Genomic DNA, 24328 nt, shown 5'->3' on the forward strand with positions numbered 1-24328 from the left:
TGGGTTAGGCATGGGGAGGGGACATACAGCACTAGACAAAATAGCCATGGCAATCAATACCTACACAAAACGTAAATGTGTACACCTTAGATATTCAATTTCTAGAAATTAACCCGTGGAAATGTTTATATAAGTGTAGAATGATATATTTATCAGGCCAGCACCTCTCACACATCATAAATTGACATCTAAAATTTTGCATCAGTTTTAGTCACAAAGGATATCATTTCTGCTATAATTTAAATATTGATATTTTAAAATATAACTGTGATATTGCTTTCTTAAAGACATTCGATGTGTATTTGAATAGCACAGCAATTTAACCACCATTGTCGTCAATTTAAAAAGATCCTGAATAAGGTTTTCTTTAACAGCTGAAAATTTTGCATCATTCCTTTCCCATCCTTGAATCTGTATTTTCATCATACTTTCACTGCTGAATTTTATTTTAATTTAGTATATTTTGTCCTTTGTTATCATCTATTTATGTTATAAAATGTACATAAATTGAAACTTATCATTTTTTAATTACTTCTGGATTGAATTATTATAATTACTATTAGTATACAAATGAACAAAACATATGTATATACACATAACACACATCTTGATAATAATTTGTAAGCACAAAAAAGTAGAATTTTATTGGGCTTTCCTCCCAAATACTTCATGCATATGTGGACAATTATTATTTAGCACCAGAAGAACATGGTTTGGTATTGATTCTATTCCTATTTTTCATTTTGTAGATAAGTTCCAAGACACTTTGTTCACATAAATAGAAGTAGGTGGAAATGGGAAGAATTTTATCATAATGTCACTCGATTCTTTGCAATCCTTCTGAGTTATATACCAAAATTCAGACAGTGGCTAGCATCATTAAGGACTATTTTTTAACAATCTATCAACAAACAACGCAGTGGGGACCTTCTTCAATTTTGTTGGTAGCAAAGAATTAGAAACCAACCGACCTGTAAATGGATTTTTTTTGTGCAGTCGATAGAGTCACTCAATTTCTCAATTCCAATGCCAATCTTAGAGTGGTCTATTAGTTTGCACCAGGGGTTTTCATATCCCTGGAGTGGGCAAGAGATTGGCTGTGCCATGTAAGGTGGAAGAGAGTGATTGGGAAAGGAGGGTGGGAAAGGAGAAGCAGCATGACACCAGGGCTCTCAGGAGATAAGTTTGAAGAAAGAGCAGATGAGAAGATGAACACTATCTGTGGCCTGAGAAGTTTCCATGGCCCCTCAAGGTACAGGTAACCCCATTTGTAGGTCACAGGCCTAGACTGCTCTTTGCAGCATTGCTCCTAGAGAATCGATTATGGTGGGATCATACAATGGAATATTATGTAGCCTTTAAAAGTATAAGGCTGATCTATGTGACTTACGTGGAAAAATGTAAAACATAACATTATTTAGTACAAAAACAATAGTGGACCAGAACTGTATGTATAACATGACCACATATTTTTTTAAAAATCCATCCGTTCATCCAATCACAGAAAGATTTCTAAAAATGTGTATAACAAATTAATAGCGATTATCTCAGGGAGAGGCTGAGATATCAGGGGACTTGCATTTTCTAACTTCCTGTGTTCTTTCATTTTTTAAAGTAAGCACCTATTCCCTTTGTAATTGGGGAAATGATAGAAGCTCTTTCAAATATCCAGCTGAGTCTACAACCATGCCACCCTGAACAAGCCCGATCCCATCTGATCTTGGAAACTAAGCAGGGTTGGGCCTGGTTAGTACTTGGATGGGAGACCACCTAGGAAGACCAGGTGCTACAGGCATTAAAAATAAAATAAAATAAAATAAAATAAAGTAAAATAAAATAAAGATACAGCTGAGTGGATCATTATGAAATGATTTCAGACACAGCTATCAAAATCTGTCAGCTGATTTATGTTATGTGTTCAAGAACTTTCCTACATTCCAATAACAGTAGTCATGGTAAGAATGGAGGTTGATGCCCGGTGCTTGTCTCATCCAAACTGCAGCTATATCAACTACCATGTAGAAAGCACCTGTTTTGTGTCAGCCACGTCACATCATTATGTCTTAATTTTACAACAACCGTCCAAGTTGGTAGGCATTACTAACCTATCCCATAAAGAAAAGTGGAGCTAAGAGTCACTCAACCTGGAACTTGCAGAACTAGGATTCGAATCCAAGTATGCCTAATACACAATACCCTTTCCTTGGTGACCTTGTGGGATTATGTTGCCTCTATATAAAGGTTTGCTCTAGAAACTCAAACTTATCTAGGATAGCAAACATCCTATCCTTTTACATGTCTGTAAGAATTTGGGTGAAGAAAATGATGTTTTTAAAAAGGTGAATAATGTTTAAACTTTATAAAAAGTTATGCCATAATGATTATACCCATAATTGTTAACTACTTAACTTCCATATGACCAGGAAATCTTTTATAAGCAAAAATTTTTATGCCAAAGAAAACCCTAGATTACACCTTAGAAAAGGCCAAATGATCAATTCTAGGTTAAAGGAACTGTCAGAGCTTAAAGAATTGAGGTAGAGACAAATGAAAGAATATGCTATTAATCTTAAACGGGATTCCTAGGTGACCAAGAGAGTAGTTTTCTCAATGTCCAGACAACTCAGCTAAAAGAAACAGTCAGAGAAACAAGGCTGTGAGGCTGAAACTGTACCCTCTTGATCATTTTACCCAAGCCCCTGGTTTAATGATGAGAAATAAAGATTGAATGAGGTACGAGGCCATGCTCTATGGTCTGCAACAGCAGGATGTGCAACCAGGCTGAGGGTAGGTTTCTTTTTGGGAGCAAGCTACATGGGGTTTTCCATCTTATCCAATAGCACGCTGCTTAGACAAAGGACACTCAAAAAATTCCAATGCTCCTGTGAAACAATAACACCCTAATGTCCAGAATAACATGGAAGCCAAAATTATGCTGAGTACAAAATGTGAGGAGGAAATACCTCCCGTCCAAAGCCCAGTTCTCTTTTTACTGCACTGGGAGGGACAGGTGGCTTTGGAACTGCTAGCAGGGCTGGAAGGCCCCCATTATTCTTCAGCCCTAGGGGAAGGAAGACAGAGGTACAAAGGATTTAAGGTGGCCTGAAAAAGTAGATATTCCATGAGTGATTTAAAAAAAAAATCACAAGCAATTGTACTCTACAAAAAAAATTAATCTGCTTACCGTACATTTCTGGGCGGTGAGTTTTTGCAAGAGCTTCAACACCCACCTCTTTCTGGGACCTTTCATTTGCCCCTGACATTTCTCCTCTTCCTCTACCCTCATCTCTGCAGACATGCACAAGACCTGTGGTTTTCAAACACCACCTCAAGAACTGGTATGTGTCCATGACAAAGTCATGGCCAGTCATAAAGCGCCAAGAACAAGAAGGTCAACATCGTGAGTCTTCCAGTAAGCTGTGTTCCATTTTTAAACCTGGAGATTATATCTCTTCTATCAGGTGATGGTATTTGTTTTTAAAAATGTGCTTAATTAGTAAAATAAAAATTAGCAGTCCCTCACATTAAACCCCCCCCCCCTTTTTTGGTAGATGAGTCTGTGAAATTCCAAAGATTATGAATAACCTCAGGGAGAGATGACTCAGGCCTGGGGAGGTAGAAAGCACTACTATAGATCATGCTGAAGCTAAATAAAGAGGCTTCTCTGACTCTAAATCAGGGCTCTTGTTCACTTACACCTCATTCTTAGCTTGTCACCACCAGATCTAATTACCTTCTAATGGATCCCACCAACCTCACTCTTCAAGTGCTCATCATTTTTCTCATTTAATGAATCTAAGGTAGCGGAAGGCTGAAAGGGCCAAGGCTTCAGGACCACACCTTAACAGAGCCCACAGCTAGAGGAGGAGTTTGAAAAGTCAACTTTCCTCCTTAGTACAAAGTAGTTTGTCTATAATGTTTTTAGTGTGACAAAGGGACACTCGAATATGGTTTTCTGGCAGGTCATATATCCCTCTGGATATTCACAAGTCAAACGAAAGCCATAACTGGGCTCTGCCAATCTGTGAGCTACAGGCAGTGGGTGGAGGGTGCACTGCATGCCAAGTAAATGCCATATGCAATCTGAGAGCCGAATGTCACCTGTTCCGTTCTTGCTTCCACATTCATTCCCAGCTCAGAAGCCTCAGTTGTAACAAAGGTTACTAGATAGGTCTCTTTGCTGTGTGCGAAGACTACTTTGAACTTACAGGATGTCCCTCCACATTTGTATTCTCAAAGCCACAAACAGTCTCAGTATGTAGTAAAAGAAGAGACACTCAAGCCCTTGGGCTGAAGGAAGAATTCGAGGGCCTTGACCATAGAGAGCAGGTGACCAAAATCCCAGGGGAGGACATGCTGCCTCTCTGCACACAGGTGATCTTCTGGGGCAGACCACAAATGTAAGAGCCAGCCAAACTGAGCTTGCTACACACTTGAACGTCCCTCTGCTCCTCTCACCAGTTACTTTTCCTTGTAGGCTGATGGCTGTAGGTGGCTCAGGCAGGATGACACTGTTCACTCTATGTTCTGGAATAATTCATACCACCTAGTACATTGCTCGCTTAAGGTTATGAAACATTTGTCACTGTCTCCTCACTTTTGTTTACTCTCCACCTGTGTTTTTATAGTATTCATGAGACTTCACCCACTGGCACTTTGAATGTTTGTGGATTTTGCACTTACTGGATGTGATGGGATAAAAGATATGTGTGGAACCCATCAAAACTAAGTACAAACCCAGCCAATGTGATGGGCTGTCAAAGGCCAGGACTGCCCTGAGGGAGGCCGAGCAGGCAGAAGCAAGCACCTCAGTTTTGCTGTGGACTGATGTTTCTAACAGTGAAGTGGACATCCTCAGTTTACATCTCTGATCAGATTCTTGGAGGTACCGAGAAGGACAGGCCTTGCCACTAGCCCATTCCCTCAAGAACTGTGAGATAATTTTGAAACCAGTGCTCGTTTGACAACTTGAACTCGTTTACTCAGCACAAATCTAGGCTGTAAGCCCTACGAGTCTTAGATAAGAGGCTGGGAACTAGAGGAGAGGCTCTGCAGGGAGAGGTCCAGGCATAGAACCTCTTATGAATTAACCAGAGCTAAGGCCAAGTCTCCCAAAGTTTAGGAAAGAAACCAAAAATGCTCGGATGACTGACCAGGTTCAAGACCCATCAATCAGAAGTTCAACCTATTTCACTTTCTTGAATAAAGCATTTGACCCTAAGCACAGTCTCTTTTGCTTTTTGTCACATACTTGAGAAATGCATATTGCTTCTCAACGGTCCTGATATAAAGTTTGATCATGACTTGTGTCCCTGAATAAGAGCCAGAGCAGCATGTGTCCACACATGCACACCCCACAGCTTCATCCACAGACCTGACGCTGACATAACAAGGATCATATCCTCCTCTCCCACGTACAGGTAATGTCGGCCTTGTTCCTGATCCCAAAGGCCGTGTCTGAAGGTTGCTGGGAACGAGACACTATCTGTAGGAGTGAGCCGCGACCTTCGCATAAAAGTTCTCATGTCAGAGCAGCTAACCCCAAGAGAGCTGAGAGGCACAGCTCACTCACACACATGCTCAGCCAGTAGTCCATCTACAATACTGCAAATGTCACTCATGGAGTTCTTCAAGGCAGGCAAGACACAGTAGATGTTGTCCTATTAAACCCAAGAAATCACGCAACTGACCTGAAATGCTACAAGGACCAAAGGGGAAATTTAAAATAGAAAAAAAGGACAGAAAACTCAACAGCTCAAAGCCAGGGATCTAAGTCTTCCCCCCAAATCCATCCAACAGCCTCAAGAAATAATTTCCTACAGTAAAAGGCAGAAATTTCAAAATAAGAGATTTTGATGTTTAGAGATTTGATGTCATAACAAAAATTTTGTTACTAGTGACTATTAAATGGCTTTCTACATATCTTGAAAACCTTTAATATACAGAGCACAAATTTATAATACAGTATTGACTACATTTCATATTTGTTGTCCTTTTATTTACTGCCCACTTAAACACTGCATATTAAATCTTGGGAGAATATCTAACCTCACATATAACAAATGCTTGTGCATTTCCTGATTTTAGTGAACAGGCCCAGAGGCATCTGTGAGAGACTGAGGACAAGCTGAAGTTAGTTTTCATAGCTTCCAAACCAGGTTCACATCCTAAGTCCATGAACTTTAAAGTTAGTGACACTTGGCCTCCAAAATGACTACCATGCGAAGTGTGAGTCTGTGGGTCCGGTTGAAAGGATAAAGGGGAAATCTTCAGTTTCAACAAGTGAAGAGAGGGGTGGCATCCACATAAAGAGATGGAGTGGGGAGAGTTTGATGAGATTCAAATAGAATGGGAAAAAACGACAGTCAAAACAAAGGCAAGCAACTGAAGAGAATTAAGAAGGGCTTTTTCTAAATCGATTAGTTGAAACTAGATAGCTTAGTTCCCAGGCTGCTTCCCACCTGAAGGCCTGCTGCCATGTGCTTTAGTGGGAAAGGAACGAAAAGCTCTGTAGTATTGAAGTATAACAATAAAACCCGCCATGCAGTGCGCACTACAATATATGGCATAATAAAAGTAAATGTTATGGCACTTGACTTCGCGGCCTATAATCTCCCATTCAATCAGAACAGATTCTTCCGTCAGCAAGAGAAAACTGGACAATTTAATTTTCATTTCTATTCATGCACGGGCCTGTGCTGGAGCTCTTCCATGTTTTCTATTATGTTCCTTGAAATATGGCTGTGTAGTTTGATACAAACAATATCTCAAACTGACATCAACAACTTAGTTTGGGACCAACTGATTTCATTCTAAATTATCACGGGCTGACAGATGCTGGTAGCTGCCCACATGAGATCTGAAAAAGCCATTTTCTCTAATTTAATAATATAATAATTTAAAATTATAGCTTTATTAAGAGGAAACACACTTATTTATAGCTAACATTGATGATTTCTAATGGCTTTCAGGACTGTGTTCTGCTATTCACTGCAACCCACATTTGGACAGCTTCAATTGTCTGAATGACTAACAAAACATTCTGGTACAAATAATTTCCTTCTTGACTCAAAGCAATGAACACATGCCACAAAAGCAGAGATTAAAGAAAAAAGCAGCCCTGAAAAGAACCAGCTCCTCTGCAATGTCCTAGTATCCTTGAGAGCATTTCTGCATTTTGGGCCTAAAAACATTTTGCTTAAAATTCTCTCCTCCCTTGGGCCCTGTGATGTTCCAAGATTCCACTTTTCCTTAGATGTGGACTTTCCACAGGATTTGGTTTTCAGCTCTAGGTTATTTTTTCTCATGGTAAAAATTTTATTCATCTTCTTGACTATATTACTTCTAAACAAACAACATTAATAATAAGCATCTCTATATTTTTGCAGCTCACCAAGTGACTTTGCATAATTCTGGAAGACAAGATGAGGAAGTAGGTAGAGATTTTGTATTCTTTATAGATAAAGAAGCTTAAGCTCAGAGAGTCTATGCAGATTATGGAAGGTCACCCAGCCAGGAAGCAGCAGAATCAGCAGCACTCAACCCCAGCCCTGAGTCCTTTTTTCCTGGAAGGTCCTAATCTCTGCCTGCCATCCCTGCCCACCTCCCCAGCCTCCACCCTCCACTTTCAGCTTTCATCTAGCTCTGACATGGGGATGTCTGATTAAATCTCAAAGTCCACATAAACAAATTCATCATGTGTCTCCCCAAACCAGTCCCTTCTCCAGACACGCTTATTTCTACCCTAGTCATCTTTTTCCCTAGCCACCCAACCCTAAAACCTCACAAATAACAAATCATTCTCTCCTCCTCCCCACTCCCAAATCCAATCTGTTACTGAGGCCTCGTAATAATTCTCCTGTACTGCTGCTTCCACATCTTTCCCTTCTTTCACAATCCTTTTGCAGCAGCTTAATACTGGTTCTCTCCCAGTCGCTCTCACCTAAACTATCAAAACCCCGACTCCTGACACCCACCTTTCCTTCATGTCATTGGTCCCACAAAGCTCCATCAGTGATTACCTGAATTTTAAGACTTGACCATGCCACTTCGGTGTCAGTCATCGACAGCTACCATTGTCTATAGAATACATTACAAATCTATCTCCCTCAAACTCAATCCAGTCCCGACTCCCATTCCAGGTCTCCCCCTATTTCATGTCCACACAAACCCTCAGCTACAGCCAGGCTGATCTAGGCTCAGCTATCGGCACTGCCCAGTGATCTCCCTGCCCACCTCAGTCTCTACCTAAGCATATCCAACTCCAGCTCCAGGTAAGTCTGTCCTGTTTCACGGAACCTGCCCTAACACCCTGGACACTGAGAAGCATCCCCAACTCTGAGGAGCATTGCTTTCTACCACTCAGCCTTCATGTAGACAGACTGTCAGTGTTACCTCACTTTTCATTTGCTGTCTCAGGGGCCCAAACAGGCCCAAAGACCATGGAAGGCAGGGCCTGTGTGTGAGGGCCTTGGCAGCCATTCAGCCCTGTACTTGAGCAGTAGGTATTTAAGCATGTAGTGGTTGATTACATAGCTACCAATCATCATTTCTCACAATACAAATAACATACACATTAAATTATTAGCTCCAGGAATTATAGTTTTCTCAGATTCAAATCTTCTTAGCAAAATGAGAGCAAACTAAAACTCGGCATCTCTTTCTGGGCTCCAAAATACATACAACTAGTGCTTAATTTTCACAGTATGAAAAGCTTCCATAGACTCATCTCCCTCCATCAACGCCCCTGACATTTCCAAACTAGCTAACTAGCTTGTCAGACTAAAAAAACATGGGGTTCATATTGTGTTGATAGCCACCTTAGTCATCTCCAAACCCAAAGAGAATAAAGGTCAAAGGCCAATGTTCTTCACAAGCGAAGCGCAGCCTGGTGTATTGCGGTGGGAGAACACCTCCCTTCTTGTGGGAGGCCCTATAGTACCTTCACTGACACTTTGCCTCCTGGCCACCCTGCCTTAAAACAGGGCCCGAATGCTAAACTACAGTGGTAGAACCAGAACTTAATCAGGCTCATTCTGATGATTCCTTCTCATTCACAGCCAGTTCTGCTCTGCTCTTCCCTGCCCTTTAACCAGATCAAATGCTGCAGCAGGCCAGCATTTCTATTATTGTTGCATCAGCTCAAGCTGTCAGAAGCTCTTGGTCATGCTTCTTGACTGGGCTTTTCAAAAGCTGACTGAGTATATAGAAGAGTTTCTGGAAACAGGGCAAGTACTTTTGGTGTTTACAGTCACAATAACACATCCTACCGTCAAGCTTTCACAAGATCAGCCCAGACACTGGTAGGTCAGCAGTTACAAAGATCCAACTCTATTAGCAGGTTCAGAAGAAAACACACTGCCTCTCACCTGAACTATCAAATAGCACACCAAAAGAGGAATAACCCAAGGTGATAAAAATGCTCTTGTTAGGCACTCTGGTGCTTCTTATAAGGCCTGCCAACTGTCAGAGATTTGTTTCTGAATTGAATAGCCAACATAAATGATACTAGAAATCTTACATGTCCAATTAATCCGTGATAGTGGCTGCCAGAGGTTAGGGAAGGGAAGGGGACAGGAAGGAGGTAGGTGTGGTTATAACAGGGCAACAGAGGGAGGGGTTCTAGTGCTGATGGAATGTTCTGCATCTTGACTGTGGTGGTGGGTACACAAACCTACACATGTGACAAAATTACATAGAACTAAATGCACACAGTACTAGTAAAACTGGGGAACCTGGTGGACTATATCAATGTTAATATCCTGGTTGTGATCTTGCACTAGTTTCATAAGATGTTACCGTAGTGGGGAAAAACTGGATAAAGGGTATGTGGATTTCTCTGTATTATTTCTTATAACTGCATGTGAATCTATACTTATTTCGAAAAAAATTCTTAATTAAAAGAGGCAAATTCCAAAAGGTAGCCCTATTACGTCAAATATGAGACTGCTAGTTTATGACCAGGATAGGTATGAATAAAAGATGTAAAGCTAAACAAAATTTAGTCCTTGAATCTAGATTTGTTAAAAGGGCTATCACTCAAGACAGACCAACAGTGACCTCGACCAGCACATATGTGACCTCAAACCCACCCACACATTTCCCCTGACTTTTTTTTTTTATCACAGAGACTTTTGCTACCTTCCCATTTATTACATAGTGGTATCTTAACCTTGGGAAAACTCACTCATGTTCTGAACTAAGTGGCAATTATCATACCAAAGCTCATTTTAAATTCAAAGTCAAAACACTTAGTGCTGCGTTTATAATGAATCCTGCCATTCTGCTTTTCACTCATTCACCTTTTTACCCTAAATGCATAAATCGTTGGCAAATATGAATATAAGTGCTAATGCCCACTTTTACAAAAAGGCTTATTCATCATTTCTTTTCATTAGGCCTTGCGAAGAATTTCTCCTAAAGCCAAGGAGAATAAAAATCCCAGGCATGGTGTTTTCATGTGAGAACCACCATCAGCTTCCTTGTTTACATAACTGTAACACCTAAAACCAACTGAGGACTGTTAGCCTAGCATTTAAAGAGCCGTGTTAGTTCTCATCAGGTTGCTTGAAGGGGCAAACTGAGCTCTGCCATTCTTTCAAAATTGTGCAAATAAAAGCAAGAATGTTCTCCTTACTCACCGATGTCATTGCTGCGGTCCGAGAGATCCTTGTCCAGGATGCTGGATATCGAACTGCCCACCAAATCAATCTTTGGACCTTCACCCCTACATTAAAAACATAAGTCCAGGCATTTAATAACTGGTGTGTGTCCTTGTCATTTTGTCAGCTTTCTTGCTGTACACAAGATAAGGAGTGTGCTGTGTGTGAGACAGGTGGCACTGTCGCCTCTGAGGAAGCCAGCGGGAGCCACCGAGCTATCCCGCCACATGGGCCTTGGTGCAAAGCGGCCGACAGACTGGATGCCCCCCTCTCTAGCACACATTTTCAAAGATGGCTATTTTAATAATGACTGTTCAGCAAAGCACCTTTAGCCACAAACCCGCCCGCTGGTACACAGGGTACAACATAGGCCCTGCTCCCGCCCCATGGCTAAATAAGAACCAGCAAAAGATAACTGGGAGCTAGCTTCCCTTTTAAGGAGCAAGGAATGTAGCCAATGCTACTTGTCAAAGGTTGACTACTTTTAACCTTGAGAAAAAGGTTTTCTGGCCTGTGGCTGAGGCATCAGCCAGGCTGTTGACAGGCACAAGGTGTCGAGTTGAGATCTGGCAGCCTGAAATCTGGCGCTAGGGCACAGTCCTGTAAAATTAGACAGCTCTTGGGTGGGTGCCCCCATGCCCATCAGGACACAAGTGACTTCCCTCTATCTGGGCTAAGAGCAGCCCTTGGGGACAGGAATGGGCCTCCAAGTTGATGAGAGAAACAAACAGTCCACTCATGCATGAACAGAAGGTTCTTCCAAATTTCTCCAAAAGTGTAGATCTTTGGGCCCTTGGGTGGGGGGACAAGCCCTGAATAAGATTATCTAAGGTCTGTGATGGCAGCATAATAGAAAAAAGATCCTTGCCTATAAAATGAGAGGGAGAAGCCAAAGAGTCATTCACAGTAAAGCCATAGAAATAGTTCATCTCATGGCTCCTGGTAGTCGCCATGGTCTGAGGCCAAACTATATAATGAGTTACAAATTTATTCGAGGAGTACTTCTCAATTACTTATCGAGCTGGGGGTATTGAGAGGGCCAAGCCAGGTGGTACCTACTCTGGAGGGGTTCATGGTCTACATGGGAGAGACGGGCAGACAAAAACAAGCACATGTGGCACAGGCTATGTAAGACACAGGCACATCGAAGCCCTATGGGAAAAAGCCTGGGTCAGTGCAGGGTATCTGCATGGCGGTCCCAGGACACTGGGAGGAGGTGACATTACAGTTGGGCCTTGGAAGAAAAGGAGAGAGGCCGTATCAGTAAAATGCATGTTTGAGCACTGATGCAAGGGTAGGTAGGGGTGCCCAGAGTGGCCAGGGGTACCAAAGCTGAAGCCCGAGGTTCCTAGAGAGTGTGACAGAAGAGAGGTTGGCAAAGGTCAGACTACTTTGTCTGGAGGTAATGGGCGACAAAGGGCAAACTCAAGCAAGAGACCTGTAAACCTGCAGGTCTGACAGGGCTGACTCCTGGGTTTCTCACTCGAGAAGGAGTGGTGGGGGCAGCATTCAGTGTAACATGCATGCCCTGTGATGGTGAAGAAGGCCCAGTGGAAAGTAAGCCCCTATCAGTTCCCAAATGAACAAGACTGACTCTTAACCTCAAGTATGACCTTAAGCACCCTCAACCAAAGACAACTCACAGATTTGAGAACTCTGGGGAACCAGGGCTGGGCCAAATGGCTTTGCCTTCACCAAGACTTGCTGGGCTTTTCAGAGCTTGGTTGAAATGAAAGTTTAAGGATAATATGGACTAAATGTGGAAAGGGAAAGCAGCTTGAACTTCACAGCAGAGCCTTCATTTCCCACCTCACCCCAACCTACTAAGGTGGTGGGGCCCTCCTAGGCCAGGTTTCCATGGCAGGGTCTCTCTCCATCCACTGGCCCCACAGGGCACACTCCCTCAGACGGACTTAGAGCCAAGAGGAATGGGAGGATTGAGGAAATTTATTTGAAAACATTTTATTGGCAGGGCCCCAGCATTTACTAATTTGAATGTAACTTTCTGAATGAAACATTTTAGAAATTCACTATTATTAGTAGGAAAACATTTCCACTTTTAAAAGTTCTTGATGGCCCTTAATATTGTTTGGCATCTACAGAGCCTCAATGATTTGGTGCTGTCATCCTCCAAACTAATAGGCTGAATTCAAGTTATTCTCAGAGCCAGACAATTCTGTCCTTTTGGGAACACGGCAAGGACCAAAACTTAAGAGAACACATGTTCTGTCTGGGGAGCAAGTCACTCAGGCAAGGAAAGTCCAGTTAGTTTCACTAGGCTTTTTTTTTTTTTTTTGCCAAGGGGAAGATGGTTTGAGGTGACACCCAGATGGGGAGCTGGGGAGAAAACCAGAGTGGGTGTTCGCAGGAAGGAGTTATGCGGATCAATTAGTCATCTATATCCCAGGACAGGTTGGCTGCTTTGGAACATGTGGTTTATTCACGTATTTTGGTAACTATGAATCTTGGAGCTGCCATTTCCCTCTATGATTTGACAGCTGGAAGCTTCTAGTCGAATGTGAGCCTATCTCGAGAGATCGTAGAGAATCCTATTGCACATTACAGGCATACTTCACTTTATTGCACTATGCTTTACAGTGCTTCATGGATATTGAGGGTTTTGTTTGTTTGTTTGTTTGTTTGAAGGTCTGTGGCAACCCTGCATTGAGAAAGTCTACTGGCTCCATTTTTCAAACAGGCTCAGATGATGGTTAGCATTTTTTAGCAATAAAGTATTTTTAAATCAAGGTATGTACATTTTTTAGACATAATGCTATTGTACACTTAGATAACAGTATAATGTAAACATAACTTTTATATGCGCTGGGAAATAAAAAACTCATGTTACGTGCTTTATTGCAATATTTGCTTTATTTTTGCTTTATTGAAGTGGTCTGGAACTGAACCCGCAATATCTCTGAGGTATACCTGCAGTGTGCTCATCTTATCTTGAGCTGTATTATTTTTCCACCCTTTTATTGTCATGCTCAACTATTTTATTCTTTTATATGCATTTTGAATCTACCTCAAGACCTTTGGGGAATAGTGCAGGGTAAAAAGAAGTAATCTTAAAGAATAGGATATATATTAATAGCGGTTAAAATGTTCATCTGCTTTGGACCAGTTCTGGGAATCTATGCTAAAGATAGAGTCTAAAATACCCATATGGATTTTGCAGATTAATATGTTTATCAAAGTGTTACTTACAATAAAAAACAACTGAAAAGAACTGATCTTTCATAAATAGGGGAATAGTAGAATAACTTATGGTATTTGACAGGCTTTTACATAGCTACTGAAATGATGTAGACAGTTTATGACAATAAGGACAAATGCTTATGATGTTACAATGTCAAGGGACAAAGGTAAGTTTAAAACGACATACATCTCAATGCACATATATCCACATGCTCTTCTGCTACATTAGGAAAAGGGTTTTGTTTTTGTTTTTGTTTTTTTTTAAGACTGGCAGAATATTTAGTGGTTATTCCTGAGCAGTCTGATGCATGATTTCTCACACCCAGTTAAGCACTTCATACATGGCAAGGGGTCAAAAACATTTATGAAATTAATGAACGTTTGCTCTTTTTTCCTGAAATGGGAATGTATTATATATTTGTACAATAAACACAAACTTTTTCCCCAAAAGACAAAGCTGTATGACATTCAGTATGATCATACCTATGTACAGCTGATGAAACGAACCAAATCATACATAGGAAAAAAATATGAAAGAAATAGTCCAAAATGTTGATAGTAGTTATCTCTGGGATAAGACTAGAGGTGGATTTTCCCTTCCTTTTAAATTTCACTTTTAATAATAGAGACTCATACAATTTACATAGCTTCTATTCTCTCTCCTTTCTCCCCAACGGCATTATCAAGGTAAAAGGTGAGATTGGCTGGCCCTTGCTATAAACTCTCCTTCAAGAATCTTCCTGACCACAGGTGCCCATGTGGATCACCTATGACCACACCTGGAACTTACCTGTGGTGTATGTGGAGTTACAAATTCTAGACTGAGAGGTCCAGGTCATGAGGGACCACCCTGAAGAAATAGGCAGTACCATCCCTGGGCAACCCCTCCCCAGATTCCAAGGTGCCAGCCACATTCTGACAGGAAGGAGCCTGGGATCCCCCATCTCTCTAACTGAGCATTGATCCCTCATGCCAAGAGCCAGCTACAGGCTTTAGATGAAATTACCTTCTATACCGGGCCAGAAGCAAGCCTATTTTGAAAACACAGTAGGTGTAGTTTTAAAAAAGGTTCTGATGCTTCCAAGTAGGGAAGCTGCAGCTGGTGTTTTGACAGTGTTCAGACTGTGGGTGTGGAAGCATTTTACAATGTCTATTTGTAAATGCCTTTCACTGTATTTATAGACTCTTACAACAATGCTAATGAATTTCAGTTCTGAAAAACACCAGAATTTCTGAAATCCTCCAAAGCATACATTTGGAGAAGCCGACAACCAAGAGGGTGCAGCCCTCAATGGTCCCTGTTCTCCTCCAGTGTGCTCAACATACGGGTACCATTTTGGCAAAAAGGATGTTACTAAATTCACCAGAACAGAAAAAAGCCCATCCTTTTTTCATTTGCTAGCTCATGTGAGGGTTTTTGTATGGTGAGTTTCTATACCCACAGCTGGAAAATAAAAGGAGAAAATAGAAGAAAGGAGGCATATCACTGTATAGCCAAAGATATTAAAACAAGGTTGCCCTTACTCATTTCTGATTTTTAAATCGAAATAATGTTATTTTCTTATATTTTTCTCAGCGGTTTTGGTTATGGACACTTAAAACATGTGACTTGGATAGGTAACTAGCAGCTAAGGGTCTCCTTGCTTTATTAGTTGGACAGGCAACCTAAATCACAGAGAACAAGTTGACTAGTCCAAGGACACCCAGCAGGACTAAGTGGAACCTACAATCCCATAGAAATAACAGCAGCAGCTCCCATTTACTCGCTGCCCACCATGAGTCGGGCTCGAGGATTAGCCCCTTTCATACATTATTCAGTCATCACAACCATCCCTTTATGATCCACTCCTCTGCCTGGTGGATAAGGAGCTGCACTATCCAGGGCCCCCTTCAGTGACGGTCTGGGTACCCCGCTGCTGGGAGCGCTGTTGGCCCTTCCAGGGACCACCCTAGCTGCAAAGAGCCTCCTTGGCTGAGGCACATCCTTTCCACGGTAGACTACACCCCAAGGTATAAAAGTCTTGGCCATTACAGCCCAACCCAGGACAATTTGGAGGGGCTATTTTAGCCCCAAGTTTCCCCCTTGGAGTTGGCCAAGGCTTTGGTGAGCCAGTATCACAGCCTGACATCTCTCTCTGCCCAACGTCGCTTCCTTCTCCCTTCTGTGGGTACTGAGCCCTAAAACAGATCTTGCATATTAAACGCTGCCTCAGAGTCTACTTCCTGGAGAACCCCACCTGTGATCCCCTTATTTTCATTACACAGACCTCCAGGAAACAGGTTCAGTGAGATTAAGTCACTTACTGATAAAAGGTTATAAAAGTAGGGGAGTGGTAGGGTCTGAATTTGAACCTATCAACTTTGACTCCAGAACCCAAGCTCTTGACCATTTCTCTAAGCTGCTTTGCTTGGCCTCTGGTCATAGGGCTGGTGAGTCATCGAGGACGCCACGAAGCTTGTGTTACTGCAGCTCACTGCCAGCTGAGTAAGTCGCCTTTGCTCTCTGAGTTAAAAAATACTAATAATAAACAAAAATTATACACCTGACCCACCCAGAAGGCCTGCTTTTCCCACTTGAGACATGTGACAAAGTATGTGCACAGTCAGAAACACAGAAGATGCGCCATGTGCATCCCTTGAGAACATGAGCTCAGCCAGTGGCATGGCCCAATTTAGCCCAAGTTGAGACAGTTAAGCCAAGACATGTGGCCTGGAAAAGGTGTTGGGAGTGCACAGGAAGCCAAGTCAAGCAAACAAGTAAATAAATAAAAACAGCAGCATTAATAGCAACAACAAAAACCCAACCAAAAAGATGCCGCAACCTTCTGGAGGTGAATGGGGGTGAAGGGAAAAAGAGTGAACCCAGGATTCTCATGGAACAAAAGACCCCAAGGTCCAGATGATGATTCTTTTTGGCTGTCTTCCCTCCCTGACTTCAGAAGGATCTATTGCCATAATGTAAATGTTTGGGCCTTTAACAACCTAAAAATTGTTATGGGGTAAAAAAGCTGGGAAGAGAAAGAAAAGGAAAGAAATATCAAAGCCCAGCCCCCCGCACTCAAGCAACCACTGAGGTGCACACCACGAATCCCTTATTTTTCTCCAGCTTCTATCCCACCAGCAATTTGTCAACTCATGTGGATAATGGCAGGTATTAAATGTGAAGGTCCTAGAGAAATGACTTGAGTTACCCTGTGTCTTTCTTGCTCCAACTCTTCAACCTTGTTTTATCGCCTTCATCTAACATAAAATCATTACTTCCTATTATTCACCTTCCTTGTCCTGGTCCAATCACACACCAAGGATGCGAGGCCAACATAAGTGAATACTCCCTGATGCCCTGCTTTCCTGGCTGCCTGCTCATAGCATCTCAGGCTTAGGCTCTGACTACTAAAACTGGGTACAGGTTACCCAGCTCAAGCTTCTGTTTTATTATGGACAAGGGTCCTGTGCTCCAAAGGCAGGAGTTATGTGCCCAAGGTCACAAAGTCAATTGATGGCACAGATGAAACTGAATGGAAGCTTCCTGACACCCAGTCGTATCTTTGCCCACCATACTCGGGATGGCAATAATCAAAATGAGCATCCACGTGCAAATGTTTTTTGCTTCTAGAGATTTTTTTTCTCTCAAATAAACAACACTAAAAGAGCTCCACCTATCTGTGAAGGTAGCAAATGTGAAGCCAGTCCTTCATAAGTGTTCTCTGCACGGGGCCATTAGTTCCCCAGGGAGGTTGAGTCCTTCCAGCAGTCAAGGACAAAATTGTAGCATAAGTAAGTCGTTTCCCTCACTTATCGGCAGGAGGAGCCTCCAATTTTCCCAGAAATGCAGATCCAAAGGCCCTGCTGTCATCTGTGGAGCCCCGACACACCCATCTGGTGTCCAGAAATGTCCCAGGCATCACGGGCACCTTTTGACTGTGAACTTTCCATTTAAATGTGGGACAGCCCAAGCCAGGCCAGGGGCACAAGGAGCAGGAAGAAGAATGGTTTTCCTGGCAGCTCTCCCCTTGTGCTGCGTCCTTGTTTGGATGAGCACAAACAAGCCTGGCTATTTATAGCTGGTGAAAACACACTGGAAGGTGATGGGACATTGCCCACTCAATTCCCCTCCAAATTTCTGTTCTTTGCGCAGACTCTGCAACTGGGTGTGGAAACAAGCTCCGCTCCAGAGCTCGTCTAGGGCACGGCAAGCCCGCAACCCCATAAGGCAAAAGTATGATGCCATCCGCAGCCCTTGTCTGCAAATCCACAACTGGGCATCTCAGAGGGGCAAAGGGCTTTAAAGATGCCCAGAGGAGGGAGAATTCTTTATCATGCGGAAATGTTTGTGAGGTGCAACTTGGAGGGAGAGTGTTCAAAGAAATAGCCTGTGGAAAAAGCCTTATATATGAACAAATTATCCCTGTGCCTGTGTGAGGTGTCACTATCTCCTACTGTTACCTTGCCTTTTTCTGGACATCTCTGTAGGAAAATCAGTGTGTCTCAGTCTGGACTGGGGATTAACCCTGTCACTACCACTGGTTCTTGCTGCAGGGAATAAAATTCATTCTATGTGTGAGTGGAAAGGAGTAAAGAGAGAAGGTTATACATACAATTGAAATGAGGTCAGCAAATAATGCGGACACCCTTACCATGTGACGAAGTATTTTCCCCTGTGCCCTATGGGATTCCTATGCTTCAGGAATCAACTATGCTCATGTTCCTTCAGTCCCTGGCCTTGCCTGAGTCCTGACTCCCCTGACTCTCTCACTGCCTCTGGGAGAGGCTGTTCAAGCTTCCACCCCCTACAGACCTGACATGCTGTCTGAGGGGATCCACGTTTCCTCATGACCTCAGAGCTACCAAGCATGAACTGCTGGCTACCATGTGGGAACTCCTCTTCCATCAAGGGAGGAAAAGAAGTTTGTATGGATTTGCTGAGTGCCTCTCAAATGCCTGGCAAGGAATCAGAGGCCTGAGGTGTATCAGCTTATTTAAATCTGAATACATGGGCAAGGTAGGCCTCACTGTGTCATTTTCAGAAGTAAAAACTGCAACTCGGGGAGGTACGCACCTTGCCCAAAGTCACAGGGTAAGTAAGTAGAGGGCTGGGGTTTCGACCCTGGTGTGCCTGGCTTCAAATCAATGTGTGGGCAGAAACCATGTCTAGCCTGGTTACCATAATTAACTTCTACCTAGAAGAGGGCTTGGCCAAATGTAGGCGCTTAAAGAATATCTCAAAGGAATGAATGACATGGCACCGCACCCACGTCTACAACCCACCCAGTCCTCTCTCATTACTGAATCCCTATCTAGGCACCCCTTTTCCATCTTTTTTCCATAACCAAGTTTCTCACAAGATAAATCTACACATGCTTGACCACCTATCCATTCTCTCTTCAACTCACTCCAAGTCTGTCCCTTGCCCCCAACCACTGTACAGAAACCACTAGACTGGGATCAGTAAGAGCCAACTAATGACCAAAGCTCATGGACATCCTACAGGCAGTTCTCACAGCATGGTCAGCTAACCAATCAGCAGCAGCAGCACTGGGAGCCTGCAAGAAATGCAAATCCTCAGGCTTTAATCCAGTTCTACTAAATTTGAAACTTGGAGGAGCAGTGATCTATGTTGTAACAAGCCCCTGTGCGATTCCAGTGCACGCTTGACTATGAGACCCACTGATCAGCAGTTGCTCCACATTCCCTTCTTCCAGCTTCCATGACATCGTATTCCACCTACCCTTTCCGATAGCTTCCTCTGCCCTATAAATAACAATTTTCACCACTGTTGTCTTTATTCTGTCTTCTCCATAATCTCCTGGAGTGATTATAGCCATTCCATGTTTGTAACTACCATCTATGAGCCAACAATACCCACTTCTGTAATTTCTAGCCAAGATCTCTCACCTGAATTCTCCAAAGATATGTCTTGGTCCTAACTTGTAAAAGGAAAGGAAACATTCGAACATCACACAATGCATCACTAGGACTCTTGGAAAAGATATTTGGAAAACTTGAGCAATCCAAACTCAAAATGATGGCCTGAATACCCAAGTATACATTTTATGCACCTACTTAAAGAACATGTGCATACACTCTAGCTGTCTTTTCCATTTTTTTTTTGGATGGTGTTACTGCAATATTACAAGTTCAGTGAGATCTTTTCTTCTAAAGTACCTGATTTGCTATGAATTCCATCCAAATATTTTTTTATTATATTTTATTTTTTATTTTTAATGTTCCATTTGTTCCACTAGGTTCTATCCTCATTAAGCTCTTTTTCTTTAAATCTTTGAGCTTATTTTATTTTATTTTAATTTTTTATACCTACAGCACCTGGTCTTCCTAAGTGGTCTCCCATCTAAGTACTAACCAGGCCCAACCCTGCTTAGCTTCCAAGATCAGACGAGATCGTGCTTGTTCAAGGTGGCATGGTCATATGTCTTTTCCTTTTTTTGATTAGTGGATTGATTAGTTTATACCTAATAAAAGTGAAGAAGTCTTTTTTTTTTTTTTACTGCTTTCTTTTTGTGAGCATGGGGACCAGACACATCACAGAGCCATCAGGACCTAGAAGCTTATTTCCTGCTAAGTTGTAACCCCAAGGGCTTGAGCAGCGAGGATGCCTGTGTAAATCTAAAGAAAAATTAACTTCCATGTGGGTAAGCTGGTCTCAAGAGAGACATCTGCCCTTCCTTAAACACTTAGTTGATGTTTGGCATATAAATGTTTACTTAATCTTTGCCTCAAGCTAAAATGTCTCTGAGCTCAACAGTCACTTATCTCCCAGTATTTTTCTGAAATCCAGGGCTCTATCTTCATTACAGGTAAAAATTTTGCAACTCTACAACCACCACCGCCACGACCCCGCCCCCCGCCCCCTAACTACATCCTATGCTCCAGTTCTCTAGGTATAGCCTCCGGCCCTTCACAGGAAAGGTACATGGTGTATGTAACATTTAAAGCAATAGGCCATGTCCAAGTGGTACAAGTCTGGGAAGTCACTAGGTGTCCTGCCCACAGCTTGGTGTCCAAGACTCAACTTCCCATCTTCTCACTGAGATTCCTCCTCCAACACATGCTTCCGTATCTGCAGTCAATAGACAATACCCTCTGGAATGCCAGAGCCATGGTAACCAGCTCTCCACATTTAGAACTTCCCCACTGAATGGCCTACTACCACTGCGCCTATTGACCTTTTCTTATCATTGGGTGTCATCAACTCCCAAAACACACCAACATCCATCTGGGAGGACACTGGCTTCTAGAACATCAGCCTCACTTCACTTCAGCTCTTACCATCTTCCTGAGCCTATGAGAGCCATGTGGGCAATCCATCCCTAATGCCAGTCTCTCCTTCAGACGTACTTCACCTCTGAACTTGTGAGGACCAACCTCCCCTTTCTGATCAGCTTCTCCTATATTTCTGGACTTCTCCCACTCCATCCTTGCTCACCTCACCTCCTCCTTACGTCTTTTAGCTTCACTTCCTTCCCCTTTGCCCCAGACCCCTATCTTTCACTCAAAGCCCCTGGACATCAGCCCCACCCATCCCCCTGCCCTGCCGGTCACCTGCCTCCCCCACTTGGAGAGTGGGGGCTGCTCTCTGCTATAGCAAACAGGCAAAGCTTGTCCTCTCCTGTTCCAGCTTCCCCACTCTTTGGGAAGAAAAAGAAAAAATATTACAACTTGGGGTGTCTGTATTTGGGAGATTAACAAACCTGTTATGGTCTAGCTAGCATCTTTCCCTATTGGGTTTATTTTTTTTTTTGAAGGCACACACCTGCTCTGCCCCTCAGGTTTCTGGCTTGCTGCCTCCCACTGCATGCAATTACTAGGGCTCAGGGCAGCATACTTTTATCCAGCATTCCCTCAGATTTCTCTCTTTTTAATTTTGGACCTTTCTCATAAGTTCCAGGACCTCTTCTCGTGGAGGTTTCTGAGCCTATATTTATTGAATTGATAATACACATTATTAGACATAGAACACCAAATATGTATGTATGTGTACACATGCACGTAGAAAAAGTTCAGCTATATTCTGTCATTTGAAATATATTTATGGTTAAATATCAAAACAAGTGAGTAGGCGCCACACTTTTGAGCCTCCATTTTCTCAAGTATGAAAATGGGGTAGACAGAATGCTCCGCGTACCATAACCACATTAGTTCTATGGTGGGTTGGACAAGACAAGCAGACGCTGTCCTTGTACCTGACGAAATGATAACTGTGTCATCGCCAAGGCACACACTTTCAAACAGAGGAGGAACTGATGGCCTAGGACAATCTCTTATTAGCATTCGATTTTTAAATCAACTCTAATACTAATTTTTTTTTTTGGAAAAGTCTTTTTTTCCCTGTTACGATTCCATCTTATCTCACTTTCTCAAAACTGGAAGAACATGCTTACCAGTGGGTAAATACATTAATGCTGTGCTCAGGATGGACATAAAAGTGCGCAGTGCTGTCTTTCTGTCTCCCCTAGACATAATTCCCGAAAACTGATCTGCAATGTCTGAGTCCCACCATTACTAATACCCAGAACAGTGCTTTGCACACAGCTGTCCCTCAATACATTTTTGAGAAGAAAATGTATCTAAAAATGACTCCCCTCTTCTTAAACTTATGCATTCCTTTTTTTTTTCCTAAAATATGCCAGTTCCTGTTTAAATAGAAAGAAATCGATCTCTTCTGGAAGCCACATTTGGCAGCGAGCTTTCTGGCTGGTAAGAGAAAGCTCAAGCACAGACACTGAAGCTAAAGCAGCAACGCCTGGTCCCCAATAAGAATGGCAAACAATAACATGTGCCCAGGTGTTCAACCACCTTGCCAGCTACCTGTCCAGCTAGCCATCCAGTCAGGTAAATACTGGTGATGATCTGGGTTCACACAGCAGACAATACCCTTCCTCCAGAAAACCACAGACACACAACTGCTCGAATGACGTTCACATTCGTACCTCAACTAATTTGGCAGAACTTGGTTGTCCAATGTAACTGCTTAGCAAAAATTATGAACTGCAGAAGTACTGAGAAACAATAAGCCTTTGGTTTTCTTAAAAATTTTATATGGAAATCCATGGCAGGCATACTAGGTAACTGAGAACATAAGACACACATGCTACCGAGTTTGCATAGAGGCTGGGAGGGACGGCAGAAGAGGCAAAAACGAACAAAATGTAAGCACTGACACCTCCCCCCTTTTGGGAACCATGGCATTCAACAAGTGTGTTAAATGAGCCACTACCATATGCTCAACCCCGTAAAGCATGTGGAAATGACAAAACACACTCTCGATCTGCTTGAAAAGTGGTAAAGGAGTCCGGGGGTGTGAGCATCCCAAGTGGCACAGCATAGGGTCCCACACTAGGCTAAACATGGGGTGCCAGGCATTTGGAGGAGAGAGTGATGGTGATAAAGGAAGGCTTCCAGAAGAGGGGCATGTTAAGTAGGCTCTGATGTTGGGGAGCATAACAGGTGCATGAGAGGCGGCCAGGGAAGGAAGGGGCACAGCCAAGAACTTGGGAGAATCTAGACCAGGGGTTCTCACGGTATGGACCTAGGCCGATAGCATTGGCATCACCTGGGAGCATGTTAGAATGTAAATTCCCAGGCCCTCCCTAGACCCACCAAGTTGGCAACCATAGGGGTGGGGCCCAGTGATCTGTGATTCCGATGCATGCTCAATTCAACTACTGTCTTCCCTTTAACTGGCTGGGTAAGTGGCTAAAGCAGGCTTCCCAAACACTCCCAGCCATGCCCATTCTGCCACTTTCTAGGATTGTTGGGGAGGATACCTGGGGCTTTCCTCCCCCTCTTCTCTTTCTGCAAACCAGTGCCCTGGGGCCTGGTCAGTCATTGGGGGGGGGGGTCGGAGGTCAGGGGCTGCTGAGATGCCACACACAATGTGAAGAAGAGGTACATTTCCCACTGGCTTCTGGACAAACCCCTCTCATGCATCGCCCTCGGTGGCCCGTACTTCTAATGGACAACTGAATATTGGGAGGGCTCGAGGCATTGAAGAGCTAAGCAGAGGCCGGAGGTATACGAGGACTCTGTGAATCCAGAGGGTTGGCAGTTATAATTCACTTTCCCCTTATGTGCAGGTCTAATTGATGGCTCAAAAAGCCAGCACCTATACATTAACAAGATGGCCGAGAACAACTTTTGAAGGCTAAGAAGCCATTGGAATTGCATTTGTATTCAGATCGGACCTTTAGAGAGCACAGCAAGAATATTCTGGAAATTGTTATTGACTTTATTGAGGTGACTGCAGTCCCTGGCAGACTAACGGAATTTAGCAGTGTGGCTTCTATTCTTTCGTCCACCACAAAGTGATGTGCAACTTCGCTGCCCCATTCTCCCTGTTTGCATAGCTCATATTGTCTTCAGAAGCACTTAGGTCACATACTGTTTTTCATCTAAAGTGCTAACTTCTAGGCTGACCACGCTACTGAAGTGGCCATTGCTAAATTGATGCTGTC

The 24328-nt window shown here is 42.9% G+C and overlaps 1 protein-coding gene and 2 pseudogenes across 4 annotated transcripts in view; 1 reads left to right on the plus strand and 2 right to left on the minus strand.

Annotated features, from left to right (window-relative positions):
- Positions 1–24328, minus strand: part of SH3KBP1 (SH3 domain containing kinase binding protein 1) — a 311738-nt gene that overhangs the window by 26844 nt on the left and 260566 nt on the right. For all 4 annotated transcript variants that reach the window (XM_036227145.1, XM_036227141.1, XM_036227142.1 and 1 more), the window contains one exon: positions 10641–10726. In XM_036227145.1, coding sequence (XP_036083038.1) covers positions 10641–10726 — 86 coding nt within the window. The remainder of the gene's footprint in view (positions 1–10640; positions 10727–24328) is intronic.
- Positions 1677–1795, plus strand: LOC118608061 (annotated as a pseudogene).
- LOC118608284 lies at positions 20169–20287 on the minus strand (annotated as a pseudogene).

The sequence above is a fragment of the Rousettus aegyptiacus genome, unplaced genomic scaffold (assembly GCF_014176215.1).
Source record: "Rousettus aegyptiacus isolate mRouAeg1 unplaced genomic scaffold, mRouAeg1.p scaffold_m13_p_9, whole genome shotgun sequence".
NCBI classification, from domain to species: domain Eukaryota; kingdom Metazoa; phylum Chordata; class Mammalia; order Chiroptera; family Pteropodidae; genus Rousettus; species Rousettus aegyptiacus.